Below are 26,752 nucleotides of genomic sequence, written 5' to 3' on the forward strand. Positions count from 1 at the left end.
TATCTGCTAACTGCTACACTTTAGGTCTCAAGGTGCCTCAAAACACTATCTGTAGTTGCCCAGTACTTTAAAATTTATCTTTTCTACCTCCTATGATCACACCATTTATCAGAGGAGTTTTGTTTTGTTTTTTCCACTTCTCTCACGGATGTTTGCTTATGGCAATAAGTAAATCCCCAATTGGTCAAATTTTCAGACAGTGTTAGACTTTTTGGACAAAACTTTCAAGTTCTAGAAATATCTCTTATGGGACAAAACAGATGAACGTTGCTTCTTAGAATCTGGGAAGAGAATCAGAATAGCTATAATACTGCGAGACTGGCTCTAAGTAAAATCATAAGGTAACTGGTTATGTTGAAAGCAAACAAAATTATTATAAAAGTGGAGGATTGAAAATTAGCAAAAATATTATTTTACGAAGAATTGCATTTATGAAACTACCCCTTAGTAAGGATATAAAACTTAGTGTGTAAGTTATGTTACTAAACTAGAATATTTTAAATTATTATAAAGTGCATATATATATATATATATATATATCAGAAACACTATTTATTAAAGATTAAAAAATATCTTGTAACACAGTCTATACCATTTCTAAAAATCACCAAAACAGATATGTGATTATGGTCAAGGGATAGCAAAAAAAAAAAAAAAAAAGAAAGAAAAAAAAAAAGGGAAAGAAAAATCACCATAATAGAGAAGGACAAACAAATAAGGGAGGAAGTTATGTAAACAATCTTATAATTTGCTAATTACCGAATAGAGGTATCGTTGGTTAAACTGTTGCATAGCTCCCTGCAATTGGTTCCGCTGAGATTGCCACTGTTCAAAATTTCGGACAGATTCCATGGTAGGCCGCTGCCACGTTGTTGTTCTGGTGTTATGATCCACATAATAAACTCTTCCACGATCATCAACTCTTCTTTCCCAACTACCACAAATAAACAATAATAAAAATAAACAATAATCTCTCAATATAAGAAAATGAAAAGCAGTTATTACTTCACTCACTTTAAATATCAAGACATGTTAAAATACCTAAAACATGAAACTATGAACTATTTATTTTAGCTACATTACCTTCCCATTCTACGACTAATACCTTTTTATTTCCTTTAGTCACTGTAATGTTTAGTCCCGCACTAGAAGAGGTTGCTTATTTTTATTTTTTTTTAAATTTTACTTTAAGTTCTGGGACACATGTGTAGAACACGCAGGTTTGTTATACAGGTATACATGCGCCATGGTCGTTTGCTGCAGCTATCAACCCATCAGGTTTTAAGCCCCTCAAGGGGAGGGAGAGCATTAGTCCTAATATAATTTCTAAAACCTGTCTAAAAAGAGGCCACTGAAAGAACAGTTTCAGTATCAATCTGGCTATCCGTTTTCTCTCTTTTTTTTTTTTTTGTGAGATGGCGTTTCGCTCTTGTCACCTAGGCTGAAGTGCAATGGCGTGATCTCAGCTCACTGCAACCTCTGCCTCCCAGGTTCCAGTGATTTTCCTGCCTCAGCCTCCTGGGTAGCTGGGATTACAGGCACAGACCACCATACCCAGCTAATTTTTTGTATTTTTAGTAGAGACGGGGTTTCACCATGTTGGCCAGGCTGGTCTTGAACTCCTGACCTCAGGTGATCCTCCCACCTCTCAGCCTCCCAAAGTGTTGAGATTACAGGCATGAGCCACCGTGCCCGGCCTCTCCTTCTTTCTTTGATAAGCATTTACTGACAGTGCTTGCTGTATACCAAGCAATCTGCTCTATAGCCAATACCCATGTTCAGGATGAGTTAACTGAACTCTTTTTATTACTTTTTAACTCACCTTCCTGCCATTATATTGCTGCCAATTTTCTTCCTGAAACACAGGTGGACTCCATGTCATTCCACCCACGATGGATCACTGGCATGGCATAAAAATGTACTGTCCACATTTTCAGTCTCATCTCCCTGAGATCCTACAAGGGTCTCACGTGAGAGTCTAACCAACTATTTGCTGGTTCCAAGGGTGTCATGAGTTGAATTTTGTCATGCTTTTGCCTCACAGAATACCCTTCCCTATATCTCTACCAACTAGAATTCTACTCATCCTTGAGGGTTCATGCCAACTTCCACCTGTTCTACACATGTAGGATCTATTAAACCAATTTTTATCATTAATTCATGAAATGATTGTAAACTCCTTTCAGCAAGCAATTATAAATTCCTTAAACTTATTACTAAAAATACAATGGGGTCACAAAGAGAATAATAGACGCTAAAGATGAAATTAAAGACAACCTCTGCCTAATTTTTGGACAACAGTTTCAGTGAAATAAACCCCATGTCATGGCACTCAATGAATGGGCTAAATGAATGACTATAACTTGATGATCCTGTCAGAGTTAAAATGAACTTCACGGTTTGCTATATTGCAATATCGGCGCCATGTTTTCCAATAAGTTCTCATTTAATACTGTAGAATCAAGGCCTGAGTGCTTTGTTCCATAAAACAGAAATATCCCACAAAAATAACATTTCTCTGCCTTAAATTTTCTAGATTGTGAATGTGTTTTAAAATGGTGGGCTTTAAATTGAATCTGGAAGGGAAATCTGAGTATCTAAGAAATATACTTCAGGTACACACAGAATGTGTGAGATAAATAAATGCAAATAGTACAATTCGACTAGCTATCAGTGCAGTTATGTAGACAGTTATGAAAAAATACAAAAGTAAAGGAAGACTCGTTTGTGAATGGCCTTGAATGACAGCCTAATAGCATGAATTTTAGTATGTAATAAAAACTTTATTAAAACTTTCTACAATTTTAGGCATAAGTTCACTCATGGAGACCTTTGTAGATTATAGTTTTGGGCCACTTTAATATTTAAGTCATTAAATCTTATGAAATAACATACTTTAGATCACTATCCTTGCAGAACCATACATATAAACTGTCCTAAATGTTACCTTTCTTTCCTTAAAAAAATTACAAGGAAGGACTGACAACTGACCAAATTTTGCAACTTCTCTCAGTAACTCATGCCAATGCTTGACAGTCTCTTGAAGAAGCCCTACAGACTATCTAGTCTCATTGACTGAACATTCATTATTTATACAAGGAAATTTAAAGAAACTGAATATATGCAGAATGAAAGAATCAAATTATGCTGTACTAAATGAATGTGAAAACCACATATGTGATAAAATATAACTGCAGATGCACAAAGATGCTATATTACCCTGGAGGTAAAGGTTGTGGTCTCTCCCATGTGGTAGTTCGAGTATTATGATCCACATAATAGGTTCTACCATGAGGATCTTTTCTTTGTTCCCACCTTTAATAAAAATACAAAAATAACAGTAAGAGACAACACACTAAGACAATCTTCCTAGTAATCAGAATGACTGAATGACTCTTCCTTACAATCAGAAAAATTACAGATAAGCTTTACATTAAAAGACTATAAACACACATACACAGCTATATATAAAGGCTATTTTATATATATACATAAGTGTTCATTTTCTCAATTATTAGTACTTTTTTAACCTCTTAATTATTCCCTTTTTATTACAGTATTGGAAACTCAAAAAGTATAGTTAGCAGAAAAGGAATACAATACCCCACATTTTAAAAAGTTACTTATAGAATTCCAAATTATCAGAAAGCAGAAATTGAATCAAGAATAAAGAAACTTTCAGCTTAATATTAAATCCAAGGCACAAAATGTCTATGAAGTAATACATTGATTTTGCTATAATTTCAAAAGTACCCATCTAAAAGATTTTTAGCCGAAATGGCCTTAAAGAAGTATGTGGTGATACTGCTCCATGAAAATTCTTTCATCTGTGTGCACAGTGTCTTTTCTTTGTGCATATCTATCCCAATTTTCGTTTTGGTAGGTCTCAGAACTTATGGAAATTACATTTTATCTTTTTCATATTCTATTTTGAAGACTCTCAATCTCTCGTTTCTACCATTCTCATTTTTTCTTCTGTGATTCCTGTTAATTTCTCTTCAGTCTTTTCTTAATATGGTATAGAAAAATAATTTTTAAAAATAAAAACTGGTGGGCCAGGCATGGTGGCTCATGCCTGTAATCCCAGCACTTTGGGAGGCTAAGGAGGGTGGATCACCTGAGGTCAGGAGCTGAAGACCAGCCTGGCCAATATGGAGAAACCCCGTCTCTACTAAAAACACACACACACACACACACACACACACACACACACACACACACACAAAATTAGCCAGCCATGGTGGCACACACTCCTGTAATCCAAGCTACTTGGGAGGTTGACACATGAGAATTGCTTGAACCCAGGAGGTGGAGGTTGCAGTGAGCCGTGATTGCACCACTGCACTCCAGCCTGGGCGACAGGGCAAGACTCTGTCTTAAAAATATAAAATACAAATAAATAAATAAACAAACAAAAGCTCATACTTCTGAGTTTAAGACTCTTGTTTTCAATTTTAAAATAGAATAACCAGAAAATATTTTCCTTTTTCTTTAACACAAGAACTCAAGAAGGTAGTGTTTCGGAAGGGACATGAGAGAGTATTCCTGGGATGCTGTCAATGTTCTCTTTCGTGACTTGTGTGATGGTTACAAATGTGTATTTTGTGAGAAATCAGCTTCATCTATATATTTTGAAGGAAAGTACTTTTCTGTGTGTATGTGAAGTTTCACAATAAGAGATTCTGTTTTTAAATGTGAGTGCTTATCAAGAAGCCCTAACTTGGAATGGTGAGTTTTGATAAGTTGTCCTGCACCAAGAGGGAGGCTCAAGGATCTCCCATAAAGAATCCTGCACTTTTCCCTCCTACCTTCCTTCCCCATCTGCAAAGTTTTGAGGATCAAATCGCTTTTCCCTATTATTTGTTAATATGGTAAATTTATATTTTCAAATATTAAGTCAATCTGTGAGAACCCCCCCAAAAGGAACCCAATTAAATTTATTTTATTAAGAGTGCCGAAGTTATTTTATTTTTATACACGATAACTATATATACTGAAACTACTCCCTAGTTTGCACCCATAAACACATACATACTTAAGATGACAAATACACACAAAAAATTAAAAAATTTGTTTAGTCTGCATCTAACAAACCTAAGTCACAAAACGCTTAAGTAGTAACCATAAACAGTAAAGATTCCCAAGTTCAGAACTGACTTAGGATCACAAAAATTATTAAACTTGCCTATTATATCCTACACTGGAACACTCAAGATATTCAGTACTGTAAAAACTTAGATATTCCTTATAAAGCATTTCACTAAAATCAGACAATCTGAAAGTTATGATTAACTTTATTTGCTTATATAAAAAGCTCACAGGAAAGGAGTTAAATATAAAATTTCATTTTAAAGGCCTTTCAGGAGTATGTCTAACATGTACCAATGGGCTATTCTGTATGAAAGCTTAACTACCAAAACCAAATGAATACCTAAAAACCTGATCAAGTTTCACTTTTGCTATTTTTAGGTAATAATTCCCATACACAGTCCTTGAATTTTTATTGCTATCCTATAGCAAAATTTCCTGGTTTCAACTGTTTCTTCACAAATATCCTTTACTATTTTTAATTTGGCTTTAATTTTTATCAAAATTACATATACTTCCAGATAGTTTAATATATACCTTCATAGCTATATAATTATATATACCTTCACATAGTTTAAACAGAGTCATATAGTCTATGAGACTTATTGCAAAAAACAACAGTACTTACTGTCTTTTTCACATCATTTTCCACTCCCCAAGGCAACATTTTCAACTTTGTTTCAGTCCATTTTTTTTGGTATTTACTTCTTTTACTTATTAACTTCCTTGATTTATTGTAACTTGTTTAATTTCAAACACAATGTATTGACATTTTACTAGGAAAGGTGAAGCTGCAGGTCTCTCTCCTGCACACACACACATCTACACTTACCCTCCTCCCAACCATTCCAAATATATACATATGTTGTACCTTCCCTTACAGTTATCATTATGACTATATAAACTCCCCACAGCTGAGCACAGAACATACCCCAATTTCTTTTTTAAAAAAATACTATTAGCTAGAAAAATTATCTCCACTTCCATTTGCTTATTGTCTACATTCTTATCGTTAAACCCCAAATACTTTTCCAATTGCATAAATCTCTTAAAACGTTCAAGCTCGTTAGCTGTTCTATGATTGCACCTGTCTTCTGATTAGCTTCTAGTCTAGACTGTCTGCTGTCTGAGGCCACTCTGTGCTTTCCTTCATCATGGTGCAGGCATTCCTTTCACTCCTCTCCTAGCAGACCCTCTAATTCCTGCATCCAACATCTTTTACTTTAACTACCTAGTTTTGGGAAAACACAAGTCCTAGTAGCTTTCTAAGAAGACATAAGAAGTGAACTTTTGGAAACCTAGGATATGAAAAATTGTATTTATTCTATGCAAACACTAAACACTGTGTCTAGATACAGATCATATGTTGGGTATAATTTCCTTCCGCATCTAAGGCATGGACTCACTGTCTTCCACTGTCTTCTAGGTTTTCATGTTGATTCTAGGAAATCTGATGCCATTCTGATTATTATGAAACCTGCTTTATTTTTTTCAATCTCTGAAAATATTTAGAATTTAATTGGCCCAAATGTACTAAAATTTTCACAACCAATTGTCTTAAAATAAATGTTTTCATTTATCATCCTGGATTTTTAGTGAGCCTTTTCAATAAGAAATTTGTGTCTATTCTTCAATAAAGAAATTTGTGTTTGTTATTTTGTTAAGGACTTCCTCCTATTTTCTCTCTTTCTAGAACTTTTCTTATCAGACTATCTGAACTGATCCTTATGTGTTACTCTCTGGCAAATTTCTTTACCTTTATCAGTCAAACTTTCCACTGAATTAAATTTCCAAGAGTTTTTTAGTCCTTTGAGTATTCCATTTTTATAGCACTGGGTTCTTGTTTTATGTATGTCATATCTACTTTTATCCTTCAGAGGATATTAAAATAGTATCTTTTTTTTTTTGGATGGAATCTCACTCTGTCACCCAGTCTGGAGTGCACTGGTGCGACATTGGCTCTCTGCAACCGTCTCCCAGGTTCAAGCGATTCTTCTGCCTCAGCCTTTTGAGTAGCTGGGACCACAGGCACGTGGCACCACGCCTGGCCAATTTTTGTATTTTTATTAGAGGCAGGGTTTCACCATATTGGCCAGGCTGGTCTTGAACTCCTGACCTCGTGATCTGCCCGCCTAGGCCTCCCAAAGTGCTGGGGATTACAGGCGGGAGTCACCGTGCCCAGCCCTAGTCTGGTATCTTAAAACAGTATTTTCTAGGTTGTTTGTTTTGATATCTATCTTTCAAATTAAGAGGTTTCCCTCAGATGTCTAATGAGAAGGGCACCGAAAACTGGGAGTTTTATGTGCCTGGGTGGGGCTTGTGGATTGCGGGATTAAATAAAGAGTGGGGCTGTTTTGTTAGAGAACAATCTATACTAGTATTTTCGGTGTTTTGGGGAGGTCTTCAATAGAAGATACTGTCAGTCTCCTGGGTGAAGAGGTAAAATCCTGGGTGTCAATATTCTGGGATCTGGGTTGGGTGTATATTTGAAAATTTACTTTACAACCTTCTTTACTTATTAACCTTTCAAAGGTTCACTTATGTCTGCTGATTTAGGACAGTATTTCTGACCTCCAATGTGCCTGGTGTTCCCAAGCGTCAAGTATCTCCAGTGAGGAAACCCCTAGGCAGAGCAGAAGTTTTGGCTGCAGGGAAGGGAATTAGGGTTTCTCAAACATTCAATCTTGCCATTTACAGTGTCATCTTCACTACCACTTCCAAAGGTATCCGATGCTGCCAATGCGTATTCTGAGCTTTTCCCAATGACAGGCCAGAATCCAGCTCTCTTGGGTTTGCTAACTGAGGTGCACTTAACCATCCTCCAAATGACTGCAGCCTCCACCAACAGCTTGATGGCAACCTCATAAGAACCCCAAGTAGAAGCACCTAGCGAATGCACTTCCTTATTCCTGACGCTCAGAAACTATGTGAGATAAGTTTTGGGGTAATTTATTATACAGCAATAAATAATACACAAGGAAGCACTACAAACCATTCAAAAGAATTAAGGGAGACCTACATATTAGACCATATGCTCCACAGAGTTTGGACCTTCATCTGTTTTGCTAATCAGTATACTAACAGCACCTAGCACAGAGGCTGCCACAGACAAAGAGTTTAATAAATATTTGTCAATTAAATATTTGATCAATGTGTGAATTTATTTGTACTGATTTGGAAATATGACTAAGTTGTTTTTTTAAACCAACTGAAAAGCTATACACAGTATGATCCTATTTATGAAAATATTTTATGCAAAATAATAATGTATATAGCTGCTCTCTAGCCTCTTCATCCACTTTTATCTTGTCTCATAGAACTTGTCACTACCGGACATTACTCAATGAGTTTTTTTACAGAAGACCGCTGTTTGTCTTCCCACTGAAATACAAGCTCTATACAACAGGTGCTACACAACAGAGCCTCGGGTTCTCTAGCTCTGCTGCACACGCCTAGAACAAGGCTCTCAAATATTTCCTGCTGGAATAATATATATAGACACCACTCTCACTGGTGAGTTTAAGAAGTATTAATATTTCTATATGACTTACATATTGTATTTGGTCATGTCTTAATTTTGTAATCAGAAACAGTTTTAATATTGGGGGAAAAAATAAACACAACCAAGCCCTTCATCCATATAACGGGCTACAAAGCCCTTTTCTGTTTTATCCTGAGCTAACTTCAAGTATTTCTAATTTACCATTTAACAAATATTCAGTAAGCACTTACGTTCCAAGCACAATGCTACTTGCTGATCTTGTTAGATCACTTCCAGATTTCAGTGTTTTTGTTCTAAATAGAATTTGTCTTTCTCAAACTAAATTTCTTGCTACACAGAACATTATATTCAGAACTGCTTTCAGTTATCTTATTTCTAATTTTCTAGACCCACAGAATGCACTTTAATAGATCTATAATGCACTAAATAAGGAATAGGCAAATTTCTACAAAGAGCCAGATGATAAATATTTCAGGCTTTGTGAACCAAAGATATAATCAAGACAATTATATAGGTACTTACATAAAAAGAGACTCCTGCCCAGCTCCACCCTCTCTGCCTATGCTGGGGCATCGGGAGTTGTGGGTATGTTGCCTACCCAGTTCCCTCTGCTGACAACATTCTCAGAACACAGAGTTCCTGGTCCACAAGGGAGCAGCCTGGCCAATTTCACCGTCTGCCCCAGGGACTCTTGAATACCTGTGTGTGCCCTTCTCTCCTCCCCTGGCAGCTGGCCCAAGGGGAGTCACCATGCTGAGCTGTCACTCCCAGGGTATGTGTCCACTGCTTGGGACCTGGTAGCTGCCAAGAGTAAGTCCCCAAAATCTGGTGGTGACCAGAGCAGGCCTTGGGCAGCAGTAAGGAAGGTATTTTTAGGGGGAAGTGGTACAGGGGTAAAGGGGGTACTCTGGCTTTGTCTCCATGACTCACAGTGACAGCCTGCTAGAGCTGTACCTGTGGGCCCTATAAAAGTGGTGGACAGGATCTGGCCAGAGACCAGATAATCCCATAGTGAAAATTCATGAACACCCCGCAAATAGGTGCAAACCACCAAATTACTGATTACTGAGAATTCTCAATAGAACTCTGATTTATAACTGCCACACTTCACCTTCAACCATAACCCTCTTCTGCCTAGTATTTAGGTATGGTTTCTCTGTCTCACTGAAACATTATATACAAATTTTCAAAGCCTCGTACTGAACAAAGACTTTGCTTTAAAAAAAAATGTGGAAGAATTTTGTGAAATATATTACAATAAAAATAATAAAATTTGGTGACTGATTGGGCAACTGCTGGCTTCAAACTTAGGTAACAGGGGTTGGCAGTAAGACTGCTGCCTTGTCATAACCACAATCCCAGAGTTAATCCTCTTTCTGTCTAGTATTGGCCAATCTCTGCCTCCACCGACCTACTCCATCAGCAGATCAACTGTCAGTCTCTTCCATTTTACAAAACAATCTACTCCTCAGTTCTGTATGTCCTCTTGCTCACTTCTATCAAACATTCCTCCTTCCCTTTGTCTTCAGAGAAAGTTTTCTACATTAGTTCACACTCTTCCAAAGTGTCCTCTATTACACTTCCTCCCTTCTCATTCACTCTCAACTCAGAGCAAGTTAAATACAGCTCTCGTTATTTCCCTGAAACCACACTCTGTCATAGGTCAACAATAAATAAACTCTTTGTAATTAAGTTCAATGAGTGCCTTTCAGTTCTTACTAGAATTTTTCAGTGGCTTCTGACCTTGGTAACCATTTCTTCCAGAGGCATTTACCAGTCAGAGCTTTTGCCCAATTGCTCATTCTAAATCATTTAATGTAACACAAATACACTTATTTAACAAATATTTATTGAGTGCCTGCTATATGGCAGGCACAGTTCTGAGCACGAAGAATATATAAATAGACAAAATAAAATCCCTCTTCAATCTAGTGGAGAGACAACAGATAATAACACTGTGTGTCACATAATTTAAATGTTAAAAAGAAAAATAATAAAGGTTACATCATGCTGATTGGAAGAAGCCTACTCAAAAGAGTTCATATTTACTCCATCTATAGTAAGTTCTACAGCAGGGAAAAGTAATCTACAGTAGAAAAAATTAGAATAGTGATTGCCTCAGAATCACAGCTTTCTAGGGTGATATTAATGTTCTATATCTCAATAAAGATTTGAGTTACACAGACATACATATTTGCCAAAATTCATCAAAATGGTACATTCAAGACTCGTGTTTTTCTTTCTTTGTAATCTTTATCTAAAAAAATTTAAAAACATATTGAATTCCAGTTAATGATTTGCAAGCTGAAGTGTTGAGGAACAAAACATACTGATGTCTGAAACTCATTGAAATGCACTAAAAATCAGATGGATAAAGAGATGAAGAAATGAGATAAGGCAAGCACAATAAAGTGTCAACTTTAAAATCTAGTGGGAAGTGTGTGGGTTTTCACTGCAAAATTGTAATTTTCTGTACATTTGTAAATTTTCAACATAAAATGTTGGGGAAAATAAGGCAGGGTAGGGGAATGTGGGGAGACTGGCTTGATTTGGACAGGAGACTCAAAAAAGGCCTCTGGAATGAGGTAACATTTTAACAAAACCTGAGTATATTTGAGAATACATAAAAGAGCACATGCAAAGGTCTTTAGGCGAAATCATGCTTGGCATAACACTCAAATGTTATCTCCAGGCTAGAATACTCTTCTTCAGTTTTGGAACTATACATATAACTACCTCCTTGGTATACGGCATGAGGTAACATATATCAACTGGATGTCCTACAAAATACAGAACGCTTTCTCTTCACTCTCCTACCCCAAGTCCAACATTCTATCATTATTTTGGTCAAATATGCCACGACCCAGGCGCCTAACCACTATTTAGGGGTGGGGCGGAGGGGTGTAGATTCACAGTGTATTTTTAATCTCTCTGAAAAGTAACTCAATACACTGTCCAATTTTTCACTGATGCGCACTTTAAATTAGATTTTGATACACAGAATTTTTTTATTTCATCTACATATCTCTATAGAAAGTGAATTAAAAAAACTGTGGAGAGTAAAGGGTTGTTTAACAAAACAACTTGAAGTAGCAGTTCTCAACCTGGCTGTGCATTCGAATCAACAGGATTTAGGCACCCATAATCCTATCCTGTTGTTAGCTAAATGACTCAGTAAGTTACCAAACAAAAGAAAACACAGGAACTAAGGTAAGATTTTTAAGCAAAGAGGGAAGATGATGTGGAGTTGAAAACTGCTAATTCAAAGGGTTACACAGCCTAGTGCTGTGTATGCCAGAAGAATCCACCTTGGTTCCACTCTTTTCTATTCTATCTCCCCACAACTTATTACCAAGATCCATCTTACGTCAACCTAAAATATTAGCATTTACCTCACTTCAGGCTCTCTTCATTTCTCCCCTGGATTAGTGGCTTTTAAACTTTTTTGGACCACTGTTTACACAGTAAGAAGTGTGTTTTATATAAACATCTCTGTGTATACCAGATTGCTATTTACTGATTTTACTTACACACACACATACACACACACACAGAAAGAGAAAGAGAGAGAGAGAGAGAGAGAGAGAAACTTTCAGGAAACAATGCTTATTCTTACTACATTTAACATTTTCCAGTATTTCCTATTCTCACCTATATTTCTTTATTCAAATGCTGGTCATAACCTATTAATGGGTTGCACTCTACAAATTGAAAAACACTAATCTAGATTACTGCCAAATTCTAATACAAAGATCATAAATGGTGGCAACAAGCCTGCTGAAGCATTTATCTGGTCCCGACAGAATTAGGTGTATGTACTTACTGTTTTGAACTGGAATGCCGGCTTCCCTCATTTATAAAACAGCCTGGCTGCTATCCCAACTCCTTAACTCCTCAGCTGTCTATACCACTGCAAAAATGTTCTTAGTAAAAGCAGAGGATTATGTCACTCCCCTGCTTTACATTCTTTAATGCTTATTAGTGGTTTTCAGAAAAAAGTTCAAAACCCTTCGCAATCACACAAAATTCTTCATAGGGCTGTTTTCTCTTCAGCATTATATATCTTGCTGCCTCAAATGCTGAACTCAAACTATAACAAAATAATAATTCCTGGGTTCAGCATACTCATTTTCATGGGTACTAGGGATTTGAATGTGCAGTCGGCTCTACTAAAATGAAACTTTTCACCACTGTGCTAACTATAACTCCTCCTCTTCTTTCAGAATCCACTGAAGTGTCACAGCTTTCAGAAAGTATTCTTCGATGTCAACAGCACAGGTGACTCCTCCCATTCCTTCTCTGCATGTGTTCCTTGTCATGGCATCGTAAACTTACCTCTGGTATTAGCTTTAATTATACTGTATACTGGCTGATTGTTTACTCCTCTTCCCCACCCCCAGCACTTAGATGATGAGGTTTCTGACAGTAAGAATAGTTTTTGTTTTGTTTTGTTTTGTTTTTTTAAGATGGAGTCTCGTTCTGTCATCCAGGCTGGAGTGCAGTGGCGCAATCTCAGCTCACTGCAAGCTCCGCCTCCCGGGTTCAAGCGATTCTCCTGCCTCAGCCTCCCGAGTAGCTGAGACTACAGGCGTCCATCACCATGCCTGGTTAATATTTTGTATGTTTAGTAGAGATGGGGTTTCACCGTGTTAGCCAGGATGGTCTCCATCTCCTGACCTCGTGATCCACCCACCTCGGCCTCCCAAAGTGCTGGGATTACAGGCGTGAGCCACCGCGCCCGGCTAAGAATAGCTTTTTATATGTCTTTGCCACAGTGACTGTTACATGAGAGACTAGGATAAATGACTAATTTACCAAAGACAGAGGACACAGGACAAGAGATTCTTGAGAGGGAAAGGAAAGCTGAAACATTTGCAGGAAACAGAAGAGGGAAAAGCGGTTGAAAATAAGCTCAGAGAAAAGTCTGGCCTGAACATATAGATTTAATAGTTAAAATGATGGAGCACTGGCCAGGTGTGGTGGCTTACACCTGTAATCCCAACACTTTGGGAGGCGAGGCGGGTGGATAACGAGGTCAGGAGTTTGAAACCAGCCTGACCAACATGGAGAAACCCCTGTCTCTACTAAAAATACAAAAATTAGCTGGGCATGGTGGCAGGTGCCTCTAATCCCAGCCCCTCACGAAGCAGAGGCAGGATAATCACTTGAATCTGGGAGGCAGAAGTTGCAGTGAGTCAAGACTGTGCCATTGCACTCTAGCCTGGACAACAAGAGTGAAACTCCATTCCAAAACAATAATAATGGAGAGTGCTAGATCTACTGGGGTAAGCACACAAAGGAAGACCAAAGGTTGAAACCATAATTATGCAGTGGACAACATCAGATGAGCCAGTAAGGGGCACTGAGAAAAAACAATTCTAAAAAAAACCAAGGTACATTAACAGTGACTGAGGTAAGAAAATGAAGACAATAGTGTAGAGACATCTAGAAGTGCAGTTGCAACAGCTACAAGAGTTGACATTCTGATCACTGTAAGCTGTGTTGGAAAGCACTGTGTCCATATTTTTATTGCAGCACTTTCTGACCGTATTGTATATACTGTACACGTTTACAACTGTGAATCACTACATAAGCTTCTTGAAGGCAGAGACAATTAATCATTAATTAATATTAGTATTACCAGTGCCAAAGGTCAAAGAAATTGTTACATGAATACAGAGGAGATGACCAAATGGAATAAACATATAGAATACTCTTTAAAGAAAATCATGGGGAGCTAAATAATTATAATGAGAAACTTAAAAGAGCTTAAGAATTACTAACCAGCAATGAAAAACTGTGTTTTTAATAGTCAATCAGCAAGGTATGTGACTCTCCAGCACTCAATTTATTAGCTGAGGAAAAGAAGAGCTATTTCCTCCCCAGCATGAGGTCTGGAAACAGACCACCAAGGATGCTAGAGAACTGAAGATATTATATGGAGTATCATGGTCACTCTTATGAAAAGTAAAAATAAACCGAGAATCAAATCAAGAGGGTTTTGCTAATTAACATCAGGTTTTTTGTTTTCCCTTCATACTACATATATTTCAACCAGATGAGCAATTGTTCTTAGTTTCAAAAAGTACTTCTTTGTAGCAAGTAAATAAATAGTATGATTCAGATCCCAACTTAGATTTTGAAGTTCTGAACAATGAAAACATTTTATACACACATTCAATAGTCATATGTTAACAGACAGTTGCTACTTAAATGCAAGTCAGGCATTAAAAAATTTAACATACCCTGATGGCAAGGTTTCTGCGTTGGCATTCCCAGACTGCTGCCGTACAGGATCCACACACCCATCTGGCTGTCTTGATTTGGCTGCTTCAAAAGCAGAACTACTTCTAGAATTAGAGGTGTCAGGCTCTAATATACTTCTAGCTTCAGATCCCAATTCTGCACTGGTAGAAGGAATACATTCATTGTTTTCTGAGGAAGTCAGTATTTCTTGAACTGGAGGATCTTCAACAGTAGTACTAGTGCAATTTGGAGACAAGGCATTTTCTTCAGACACTACTGGAGTACCCGTGACAGAAGCATTATCAGTTGGTGCAAATGAGGATGATTCTCCATTAACTGAGAAGGGAAAATTAATAAAACAATCTATCAAGTAATGATAAAGCAATCAATTACCTAATCAATTGACTACACTTATTCAGAGCCTAATCCAGACTAAGCAACTACAATCCATTCTCCAAACAGCAGACAAAGTAATCTTTTCAAAATATGTAACATAAAATAAAATGGAGATTTTTTTTGTTCCTCAAAATTTCAGGGATAAATATGTAAACGATAAAAATTTAAGTATGTATAATAATAACAACCTTAAGGAGAGAGGCACCAACATTAAGATAACCAATGTTTTCCCTCCAAATCATCAATTCTGAGAAGTCTGTATGGGCCATCTAAACTTTGAAAAATGATCCCTTTCAATTGCTCTTCTCTTGTGTAAATGGTAGCTAACGTCAAACAAACTGCTTTGCCAATAGTAGGAACTATATGATGGCATCAGTTCTAAAAATAGCACTATAGGGGTTACAAGAACCTGTTCTACACTTTTTCAAGAAATAACCCAGTACTGCAATCCAGTGACACAGTTTTCCTAATTTTCATTTTAAGTGTGATTGATTGCTCTAGTTCGACTATGTGTCACTATAAAAATGAGTCAAATTAAAACTGTAAGGGTGAATAGATTACAGAATAAAACCTACTGGAAAACCACATATCAAACGGCAGAGGGAGACATAATCACAAATTTTAGGAGAATTAATGACAAAAAAACCCACTCAGATTAAATGCTACTGGACATGGCCAAAGAAGTACCAAAGATGTAAGAAAAAAAGGTAATAAAAGAGCTTAGAATTCATTCCAGGTACAGAAAAAAAGAAAAAAGTAACTAGAAGAAAATGAATTTTGATCAAAAGACCCAAAAAAAAGACCAGAATTTCCTAATGCACCTGATATGACTCAAGAACTTACGGAAAATATAATATCTAAGTCCTCATACTAGACTTATTGAATCTCTAGGGGAAATCGCTAGGGAGGAACCTGGGGATCTGCATTTTCAACAAATGCATATGGTTTTTTTAATCAGGAAAGCTGGAGAAACCATAAAATATACCTTTCCAAGTTTTATAAAGAAAACATGTTTAATATAAATAACATTAGAAATACCACGTACAATTTCCTATCAATGAGTTTGAAATTAGCTAAACTAACTCAAAGGAAAGAAAAAAAAGACAAATCAGAGTAGCAATGGAAAAGGTGATGAAAGTTCTAATACCATTGCTCCTAAAGGCCCCAGGCTCAGAAAGGTTTCTGAGAAAATTCTATGAAGACTTTATCAGATAGATCATTCCTACGTTATTTTAGGTGTTATAACACATTAGGGGAGAAAAAGTGAAAAGGAGTGTCCTAACTCATTCTGGGAAGGTAATGTAATGTAACCTTTCAAAGCTGAAACTGAACAACAACAGAACAAGAAGACTATAGACTAACATCATGTATAAATTCAAGGATGATTTGATATTAGGAAACTACATTAGAAAATCTACTATGTTAGCAGATTAAAGGATAAACATCATATGATTATTTTCAATACAAACCAAAAGCATTCAAGAAAATCTTGGTAAAATACCTGACAAGAAGAATCAGGAAAAATTCACAAGTTATCTAGATTATCTATCACAAACCTATAGTCATTAATATACAATAATTGTAAAACATTTTAAGAACCTCTTTTTTTTTTTTTGAGATGGTGTCTCGCTCTGTGGCCCAGGCTGGCATGCAGTGGCGCGATCACAGCTCATTGCAACCTCCGTCTCCCAGGTTCAAATGATTCTCCTTCCTCAGCCCCCCAAGTAGCTGGGATTACAGGCGCCTGTCACCAAGTCCCGTTAATTTTCCTATTTTTTTGGTAGAGACGGGGTTTCACCTTGTTGGCCAGGGAAGTCTCGAACTCCTGACCACAAATGAACCACCCGACTTGGCCTCCCAAAGTGCTGGGATTACAGGCATGTTTTTACATGCCTGGGATTACATGGCCTCCCAAAGTACTGGGATTACAGCCTATTGTAAGAACTTCTTTTAAGATCAAGAATAAATTAAAATCAGGGCTGGGCGTGGTGGCTCATGCCTGTAATCCTAGCACTTTGGGAGGCCAAAGCGGGTGGATCACGAGGTCAGGAGTTCGAGACCAGCCCGACCAACATGGTGAAACCCCATCTCTGCCAAAAAATAGGAAAATTAGCTGGGTGTGGTGGTGTGTGCCTATAATCCCATCTACTTAGGAGGCTGAGGCAGGAGAATCGCTGGAATCCAGGAGGTGGAGGTTGCAGTGAGCCGGGATCACGCCACTGTACTCTAGCCTGGGCAAAACAGCAAGACTCTGTCTGAAAAAAAAAAAAAAAGAAAAAGAAAAAGAGTAAATTAAAATCAGCAACAAAACAAAGAAGATCACAATTACCATGCCAATTCAATATTGATTATATTTGAAAATCCATTAAGAAAAGTCATAACAACATTGGAAAGAAGACGGTAAAACTCATTTGTAATGAAAATGACAAATAGATTATTTATTTAGAACACACAAGAAAATTTTTTTTAAAAACCCATTAGAACCAATTAATTGGAGCTAAAACATTTCAGCAAAATAAACAGACACAAGATCAACATCAAGATTACATTTAAAAAAAAAATTTTTTTTTTTTTTTGAGACAGAGTCTTGCTCTGTCACCCAGACTAGAGTGCAGTAGTGCAATCTCAGCTCACTGCAACCTCAGCACCCCATGTTCAAGTGATTCTCCTGCCTCGGCCTCCCAAGTAGCTGGAATTATAGGCGTGTGCCACCACACCCGGCTAATTTTTTTCGCATTTTTAGTAGAGACAGGGTTTCATCATGTTGGCCAAGCTGGTCTTGAACTCCTGATCTCAAGTGATTCCCCAGCCTGGGCCTCCCAAAATGCTGGGATTACAGGCATGAGCCACTGTACACCCAGCATGAAGAAAACATTTTTAAAAACATTACTAAAAAGACAGAATGAATACAGACATAAAATATCTCTCAATGGGAAGATTCAGTATTGTTAAAATAATAATACACAATAAACTCTCCTTGAAATGCAAATGTTGGTCAGATGCAAAGCACTACAAATTCTCATTCATTGCAGTGGGAATGCAGGAGTACAGACACTTTGAAAGACAGTTTGGCCGTATGTTACAAAAGTAAACATACTTTAAAAACACAACCCACCACTCTCACTCCTCAGTACAAATGAATTGAAAACTTATATTCACGTAAGAGCCTGCACACAAATGTATATAGCAATGTTTTTCACAATTGCCAAAAACTGCAGTAACCAAGGAGCCTTAATAAGTGAATATTTAGTGATAAAAAGAAATGAGAAGTCAAGTCACAAAAAAACATGGAGAAACCTTAAATGCACATTGCTAAGTGAAAGAAGCCAATGTGAAAAGGCTACACACACTGTAGGACTCCAATTATGTAACATCCTGGAAAGGACAAAACTACAGAGACAGTATTTAAAAACAGTGGTTGCAAAGGGTATGAGGGATGAATAAATGAAACATGACAATATGAATTTCTCAAACCCACAGAACCAGTACAACACAAAGAAGGAACCTTAATGTAAGGTAACATAAACTATGGACTTTAGTTAATAACAATGTATTAATAATGGTTCATTAATTGTAACAAACATACCACAGTAATGCAAAATGTTAATAAGAGAAAAACTCTGAGTGGGGTGGGAGGACATATGGAAACACTCTACAATCTGCCCAATTTTCCTGTAAATCTAAAACTGTTCTAAAATATAAAATCTATTAATTTAAAAAAGCTAGCTTAGAAACAAGTTATTTCTATTCAATAATTCAACAAATGTTTGTTCTTCAATACTGCTCAGAACTGCATTAAGATGCCACAATAATATTTGATTGGAGAGATTACTGTTCATATATATCAATGGTTCTTGACTAGGGAAGATTCTGCTCTCCCCACCTCCAAAGACATTTAGTAATGTCTGTAAATGCATTTTGTCATCACAACTAGGAGAAGGTAAGACGTTACTGGCACCTAGTACATACAGGTCAGGAATACTGCTAAACATTCTATTAATATAATGCACAGGACAGCCCCCTACAACAAAGAATTACCTGGGCCAATATGTCAATAGTGCTGAAATTGAGAAACTCTGATACCTATGTGCCCAGCCACCTGGCAGTGTGCAGCCTATGGTAGCTGCAAAATAAACATCTGTTGACAAATGGATATAAGAAAGACTGAACAGATAAAACCGAAAAAAGAAGGAAAGAAAAAGGAAAGATGAAGGACAGGATGGTAGGCTCCCTGCTCATGCAGAAACATGGGGCAAAAAATTAAAATCTTATGTAACAGGTATGATAGCAGAAGCTTATGCAAACCATCTCATCTCCACAAGACATAAGACCACACTCACTGACTTGGTTTCTTAATGAACATATCCCAAGCCTTACTTGCAGCCATTATGACTTCTGGGTTATAAGACATATCTTCCTAACTTTATGTTTAGTCTTTGAGAGGTTAATTTTCGCATGAACTTTATGGTATATCCATTTCAAAGCACCATGCAATTGTCCTCACTCTAAAAGTACATTCAAATATAAAGAAGAAAAAAGTAGAAATACTAGAGTAAATACCATTTTTTCTCCATTTTAAAATTATGACATGAAAAATAACTGTTTGCATATACACAGCAAGTTTCTTTAATATTCAGTTCACACTTGAGAGTGGATGTGGCTTTAAAGAGGGTACATCATGAAGGAGTCTTCTGGTGATGGTACAGTACTGTATCTGGATTGAACTGGTGGTACATGAAGCCATATGCGTGACAAAAAACTGTACAGAAACACACAGACACACGCAGGTAGAAATGGTGAAATGTGAACAAGCTCTATGGGTTATATTCATGTAAATTTCCTGATTTTGATACAAAATAGTTGTACAAGATGTTAACACTGGAGGAGGCTGGTGAAGGGTACATGAGACCTTCCTAGACATTTCTTTGCAACTTTTTGTATATTTATAGAGCTAAAAAAAATACAATAAACTTGTGATATCATTTAGTTCTCTACGAAACTTACCACACTGAGCTCTGATCTACTTGATTAATAAAATAATAACAACATATTAGAAAAAGTTATTTTACACTAGAAGTTATGACCAGAGGAACAAAGTAGAAAAGAATATATTTTCCTTAAATACCACTCTCCAAGGACTATTATGTTTTAGATTATCTCATTTAACCTCCAAAACTGTTCTATAAGGTAGTCGCATATTATCCTCTTTTCATAAATTTTTAGGATGCTAAATTTGTCCAAGGTTACAGAGTTAACATGGTAAGTGGTTGAGCTGAGACACCACGTTACCTCCTGTCAGAGGCTAAATCTAATCTTTTTTTTGAGACAGAGTCTCGCTCTGTCGCCCAGGTTTGAGTGCAGTGGTGCGACCTCGGCTCACTGAAAGCTCTGCCTCCTGGGTTCACACCATTCTCCTGCCTCAGTCTCCTGAGTAGGTGGGACTATAGGTGCCCACCACCACGCCCGGCTAATTTTTTGTATTTTTAGTAGAGATGGGGTTTCACCATGTTAGCGAGGATGGCCTCTATCTCCTGACCTCGTGATCCACCTGCCTCCCAAAGTGCTAGGATTACTACACTATGATTGCCTCCCATTTTAACCTGGAATACCTGCCAATCTTCATAGCAACTAAACTGTCAAATGGATCCCCTTACTCAAGCTTCAAAAGAACAGGAGTTGGGGGAAGGGGAAGCCTTCATGTATAATACTGTCTTTGACAAAAATATATCATTTGTCTTAAATTACCTTAGTACTGGCCCATGATCCCTAATCTGAAACCTTAAGTGCCAGGTGTGTTCCAGAATTCATAACTTTTTGGAATTTAGAAAGGTAGCAGTGGACAACATGGTAGCTCACCCCTGTAATCCCAACAATTCGGGAAGGTGAGGTGGTATGATTGCTTGGGGCCAGGAGATTGAGACCAGCCTGGGCAATATGGCAAGACCTCATCTCTACAAAAAATCTTAATATTAGCCAGGCATGGTGGCACATGCCTGTAGTCCCAACTATTCAGGGGGCTGAGGCAGGAGGATCACTTGAGCCCAGGAGGTCGGAGCTACAGTGAGCCATGATGGGGTTACTGCACTCCAGCCTGGAAGTCAGGGCAAGACCCTGTCTCAAAAAAACAAACAAACAAAGGTAAAGGCATATATATTGTATATTACACTATGCCTGGAGGGGGTTTAGGGGTCACACATCATGACTAAATACATTAATATTTCTGCAGCAAAATGCAGAGATATGCATAGTAAGCACGATAAGTAAAAACCATAAATAGCCTTCCATCAGTTCTAGTAATTTTGCCACCAAATGAGTTTACCAAAAAAATAAATAAATAACAATAAAAAACAAACACCTTTTGGTTTCAGAGATTTCAAGCTTGTGGAATTGCAGATTAAGGGATTAAAAACATTTAACATGTTATACACAGAATATACACACCTCCATCCCATCTCCAAAAACAAAAGCTAATTTTTGAAATCCTTAATTAGAAAAAGTAATGCCATCTTACACCAACATCTTAGAAGGACAGGGATTACCCACTCTTTGAAAAGATACCTGAATTCATCCTCCTATTAAGTGATGAACAATCATCCAAAAAGCCATCAGTTAAATGGCTGCTACCAACAGAACAGGTTCCGGAAGCCTCTGTAAACCAGCCAATAGAATGATGACAGTTGGATTGTTTTGTCAGATGTCACTAGCAATAATCAGAGGTGGTGAAAAGGCTAGGGGAATGCTGTTTGAAGCCTAGCAGCATAAAAGATGAACTGTATAGCTTTGAGATCCTATAAAAATCACACACATCAAAATGAATAGGAAGAAAGCAAAGCGCACAGAATCAATAGCCAGATAGTGGAATGTCAATTACAGTTCTTCTATTTCTTAGCTGTGCCCTCTCAGTGCCTCAGTTCCTTCATCAGAGAAAAGGAAAAATACTACCACCTATTTCAAAGAGTTATTGTGAGAGAGATAAATCTGTTAATGCATATATACTATTTAGAACATGCAGGGCACAAATAGGAGCTATTATCACTATTTTTCAGATTGTCATAGATTTCCTTACAGTTACTATGAAATGTCATGAGAATTATGATAAGACCTTCATTTCTAGTTCCTCACATCCGTTTTATTTTTACCTTAAAATTTTAGGCAAGGATAAATAAGAAAGAAATGTGAGAACTGAACTTATTACCAATGGAAAGAATCTACACAGTATCAGACAAGCTGTAGAGGTATAAATTAAGATTCTATGATGAGGAAAGCCTCAATTTCTTCTCCTTTTTACATCAACATCTGAATACATCCACATGCCAAAACATACAACTAATTAGTGGTCAAGGGATATTTTCACAGATGTATTCAATCAGCTGAATATTTTAGGAATAAGAGCAAAACCTCCAAATCCATATTCAAGGTAAATATCCCTTATCTAAAATGCTTGGAACCAGAAATGTTTCAGATTTCAGATATTTGTTTAAATTTTGGAATATGTGCATTTTACTTGCCAGTTTAGCATCCCTAATCCAAAAATCCAAAATCTGAAATGCTCCAGTGAGCATTTCTGAAATTTCAGCATCAAGTCAATGCTCAAACAGTTTCAGATGTTGGAGCATTTTAGATTTGAGATTTTTTAGATTGGAGATACTCCACCTGTATTAGAAATAGTAGCAATTATAACTGATCTGTTCTTAATTTAGAAATAACCTGAATAATCCAAGATGATATTTCCTTTTCTGCTTTGCTAACAGAACTATCAGAGACAAATGTTCTTACTAGAAAGTAGGTGAAAATCAGAAAATACATGAACTTTGCTCATTAATTTCATAATAGTTGTATCTACTCTCTTTGTTTTCTAGCCACCTTAAATTAAGACTAAAAAATTCTACCTACTATGAGTACTTGGGAAACCATCTTTTAGTCTACTCCTTTTTTTTTTTTTTTTAAGGGGAGCATTATTAAAGAAATTAAATTTTAAAAATATAATTCATGTGTCAGTTCTCAATGTTTACGAAAACTCTCAGACAACTCCTGGTAAACATCCCCCAAATACCAACCTTGGATAAAAATACATAATTAAGACTTATTACTGGCTGGGTACAGTGGCTCACGCCTGTCATCCCAGCACTTTGGGAGGCTGAGGCAGGTGGATCGCTTGAAGTCAGGAGTTTGAGACCAGCCTGGTCAATATGATGAAACCCCGTCTCTACTAAAAATACAAAAATTAGGGGGACATGGTGGCGCACACCTGTAATCCCAGCTACTCATGAGGCTAAGGCACAAGAATCTCTTGAACCCAGGAGGCAGAAGTTGTAGTGAGCTGAAATCCTGCCACCACTCTCCAGCCTGGGCAACAGAGTGAGACTCTGTCTCAAAAAAAAAAAAAAAAAAAAAAAAAAAAAAAAGACTCATTATCAAAAAGGTCCATCTATTTTAATGTAAATACTGAATTGCTTCTTTACGTATTTCTACTTCTGAATACTTTCCCAGAAATGGACAAACACAGGGAGGAATACAGGCTCTTGAATAAAAAGACCAGGATTTCAACTTAATTCCCAATATGTGTGCTAATAATCTTAAAAACATCCTAAGATGTTTAAGTTTCAGGAGACTCACCTGAAAGAGTTAATATACAATGACCAAACAAAACATTTGTGAATCTTATAACTGAGTCCACTAAGGATTATAGAGGACATCTTCCTTAGGCATTCCTTCTATAATACAGTAAAGCTTACTTTTGGAAAATAAACTTTCTGAGAGCTATTCAACTCCTAGTACATTTTTCCACCAAGTTAGATGCCAAGAATAATAAATTTATATACTGAAAGAGGGGATAAAAGAACCATTCATTACTTACTTTTACTAAGAAATCAATGAATTAACTAAAGTTCTTTCAGAAGTATATTTTATACCATGAATTACACAGTACTTTTTGTGGCGTAAAGCTTAAGAATCTAGCTCTCATATATGCACTTGCTTAGTAAACGTTCTGACCTCTAAAATATTTTTGAAATATCTTCCTAAACAATCCAGAAAGTTTCAAATTATTAGGAAAAATTTCAGGCATTGTAATTTTTAAATTCCTATCATAGACTAGAATATTAAGAAAGACTGCACAGGCTGGGTGCAGTGGCTCATGCCTGTCATCCCAACACTTTAGGGAGGCTGAGGCGGGCAGATCACTTGAGGTCAGGAGTTCGAGACCAGCCAGTTGCCAAAGAGGTGAAACTCTGTCTCTACTAAAAATACAACAACTTATAGTTGGGCGTGGTGGTGGGTGCCTGTAGTCCCAACTGCTCAGGAGGCCGAGGCAGGAGAATTGCTTGAACCCAGGAGGCAGAGGTTGCAGTGAGCCGAGATCGCACCACTGCACTCCAGACTGGGCAATAGAGTGAGACTCCATCTCACACACACACACACACACACAAAAAGACTGGACTGCACAAAAAGGGAAGTGTAGGCATGGATGGATACATAAACTTTATTTACTTTTCCTTTAAACAAGGTGTCAAAAATAGCCTTGCTTACCAGTGTCATCGGCAGGCTCAGATGTGAGTGGTTTTGGAGCTGGTGTATTTTTGGGTCTGGCAGCAACCTGAGATGGAGATGAAGGTGTGTTGTCTCCATTAACTACATACGAGCAGCATGAGTTTTGGACTAGAGTGCTTGTAGGTACATGATTATCTATTCCATTCGTGCCTTCAACAGCCAACCTTGAAAAAAAAAATGCCTTATTTCAATCATTTAAGTACAAGTCAACAACATTTCATGAGAATTTTCATAAGAATTATTTATTGAGTTCTCTTAAGTTTCTGTTATTTATTTTTTAAAAATTTTTGCCAGGCGCGGTGGCTCAAGCCTGTAATCCCAGCACTTTGGGAGGCCGAGACGGGCAGATCACGAGGTCAGGAGATCGAGACCATCCTGGCTAACACGGTGAAACCCCGTCTCTACTAAAAAATAGAAAAAACTAGCCGGGCGAGGTGGCGGGCGCCTGTAGTCCCAGCTACTCGGGAGGCTGAGGCAGGAGAATGGCGTGAACCCGGGAGGCGGAGCTTGCAGTGAGCTGAGATCCAGCCACTGCACTCCAGCCTGGGCGACAGAGCGAGACTCCGTCTCAAAAAATAAATAAATAAATAAAATAAAAATAAAAATAATTTTTTAGATTCTATTTCCAAACAATTGAGTTCTTACATTTCAAGTAAAATGAGAGGTAATGAACAAAGATATGACAGGTTTTATATTAACGTTTTAATTACTTTTCAGTTCTAAGTATATCCATTCTGCAGATAAAAAAATACTGAGGTATACAAACATACTAAGTCAAAATAAATAAGGTCTCTCACAAAAATATTCAAATTGTACATTTTAAATATTTAAGACTAATATTAATCTATTTTAAAAGCTCTAAAAGAAAGTAGTTTCAAAAAGTTCATGAAATTATATGAATCATAAAAATCAAGTACAAACTACTGTAAATTTTCTTTTTTTTTTAGAGACAGGGTCTCACTTTGTCACCAAGGCTGGAGTGCAGTGGCTCACTGCAGCCTCAACCTCTTAGGCTCAAATAATCCTCCTGTCTCAGCCTCTTGATCAGCTAAGAGCACAGGCATGCATCACAGTGTCCAGCTAATTTTTAAAATTTTTGTAGAGATTGGATCTCCCTTTGTTGCCCAGGCTGGTCTCGAATTCCTGGCCTCAAGTGATCCTCCCATCTTGACCCCCAAAGTGCTGGGATTATAGGTGTGAGCCATTGTACCTGGCATGAAACTATTATAACTTTATTAAATCTTGAAAAATAAGTGAAAAAGTCTTCAGATATTGATTACAAATTAGCATATACGAGGCACTAAAATCATGACTACAGGATGATCAAAAAAAGCTAAATATTATACCCCAGAACTATAAAAATGTGTAGTATATACATTAGCAAATAAGTAACTCTAACAACAAAATCAAACATTTTAAGTCTTATTGGCAGTGGAAGGAGCTGGCGATTTGGTGAGACACAGTGTTTAAAAAAAACAAAACAAAAAAATTTTAAAGGAGTTGGAAATTGTAAGTGGCCAGGAGTGCTTTTCCAAATACACAGGTCATCCCATATCTACTCTCCACAGAGCAGCCTGAGCATTGTTTTAAAAATATAAACCAGATCATCATGTCACTCTCCTGGTTAGCCAACAAATCTTTTGAAAATCAACCACACCTTTATCCCATCTTCTCTCTAACCTATTTCTCTCTGAGCTCATCCTTGCTCACTTTGCAGCAGATACCGATTTTACTGAATATCAAAAACATACTGAACAGTCTTCAAATGTTTATTACAAATTATGATACGCCAGGTGGTAAAACATAATAACTATGAAATTATCAGAAAAGTTTAAAGTTCTTCCCTCAGAACTCTGCACAGATGGTTCATTCTTGGCTTATTAATCTTAGCTCAAATCACACTTCCTCAGAGATGATTCCTTGGCATCTCTTAAAAATAGGCTCCCTTCCATTCCTGTCATCTTGTCCCAT

The 26,752-nt window shown here is 37.1% G+C and overlaps 1 protein-coding gene across 3 annotated transcripts in view; it reads right to left on the bottom strand.

Moving 5' to 3' along the window:
- Positions 1 to 26,752, bottom strand: part of WWP1 (WW domain containing E3 ubiquitin protein ligase 1) — a 140,593-nt gene that overhangs the window by 57,327 nt on the left and 56,514 nt on the right. For all 3 annotated transcript variants that reach the window (XM_050801228.1, XM_050801226.1, XM_050801227.1), the window contains exons 8-11: positions 24,761 to 24,945; positions 14,836 to 15,172; positions 3,220 to 3,315; positions 760 to 934 (exon numbers count right to left, since the gene is read on the bottom strand). In XM_050801228.1, the coding sequence (XP_050657185.1) occupies positions 760 to 934; positions 3,220 to 3,315; positions 14,836 to 15,172; positions 24,761 to 24,945 (793 nt within the window). The remainder of the gene's footprint in view (positions 1 to 759; positions 935 to 3,219; positions 3,316 to 14,835; positions 15,173 to 24,760; positions 24,946 to 26,752) is intronic.

The sequence above is a fragment of the Macaca thibetana genome, chromosome 8 (assembly GCF_024542745.1).
Source record: "Macaca thibetana thibetana isolate TM-01 chromosome 8, ASM2454274v1, whole genome shotgun sequence".
Taxonomy (NCBI): Eukaryota; Metazoa; Chordata; class Mammalia; order Primates; family Cercopithecidae; genus Macaca; species Macaca thibetana.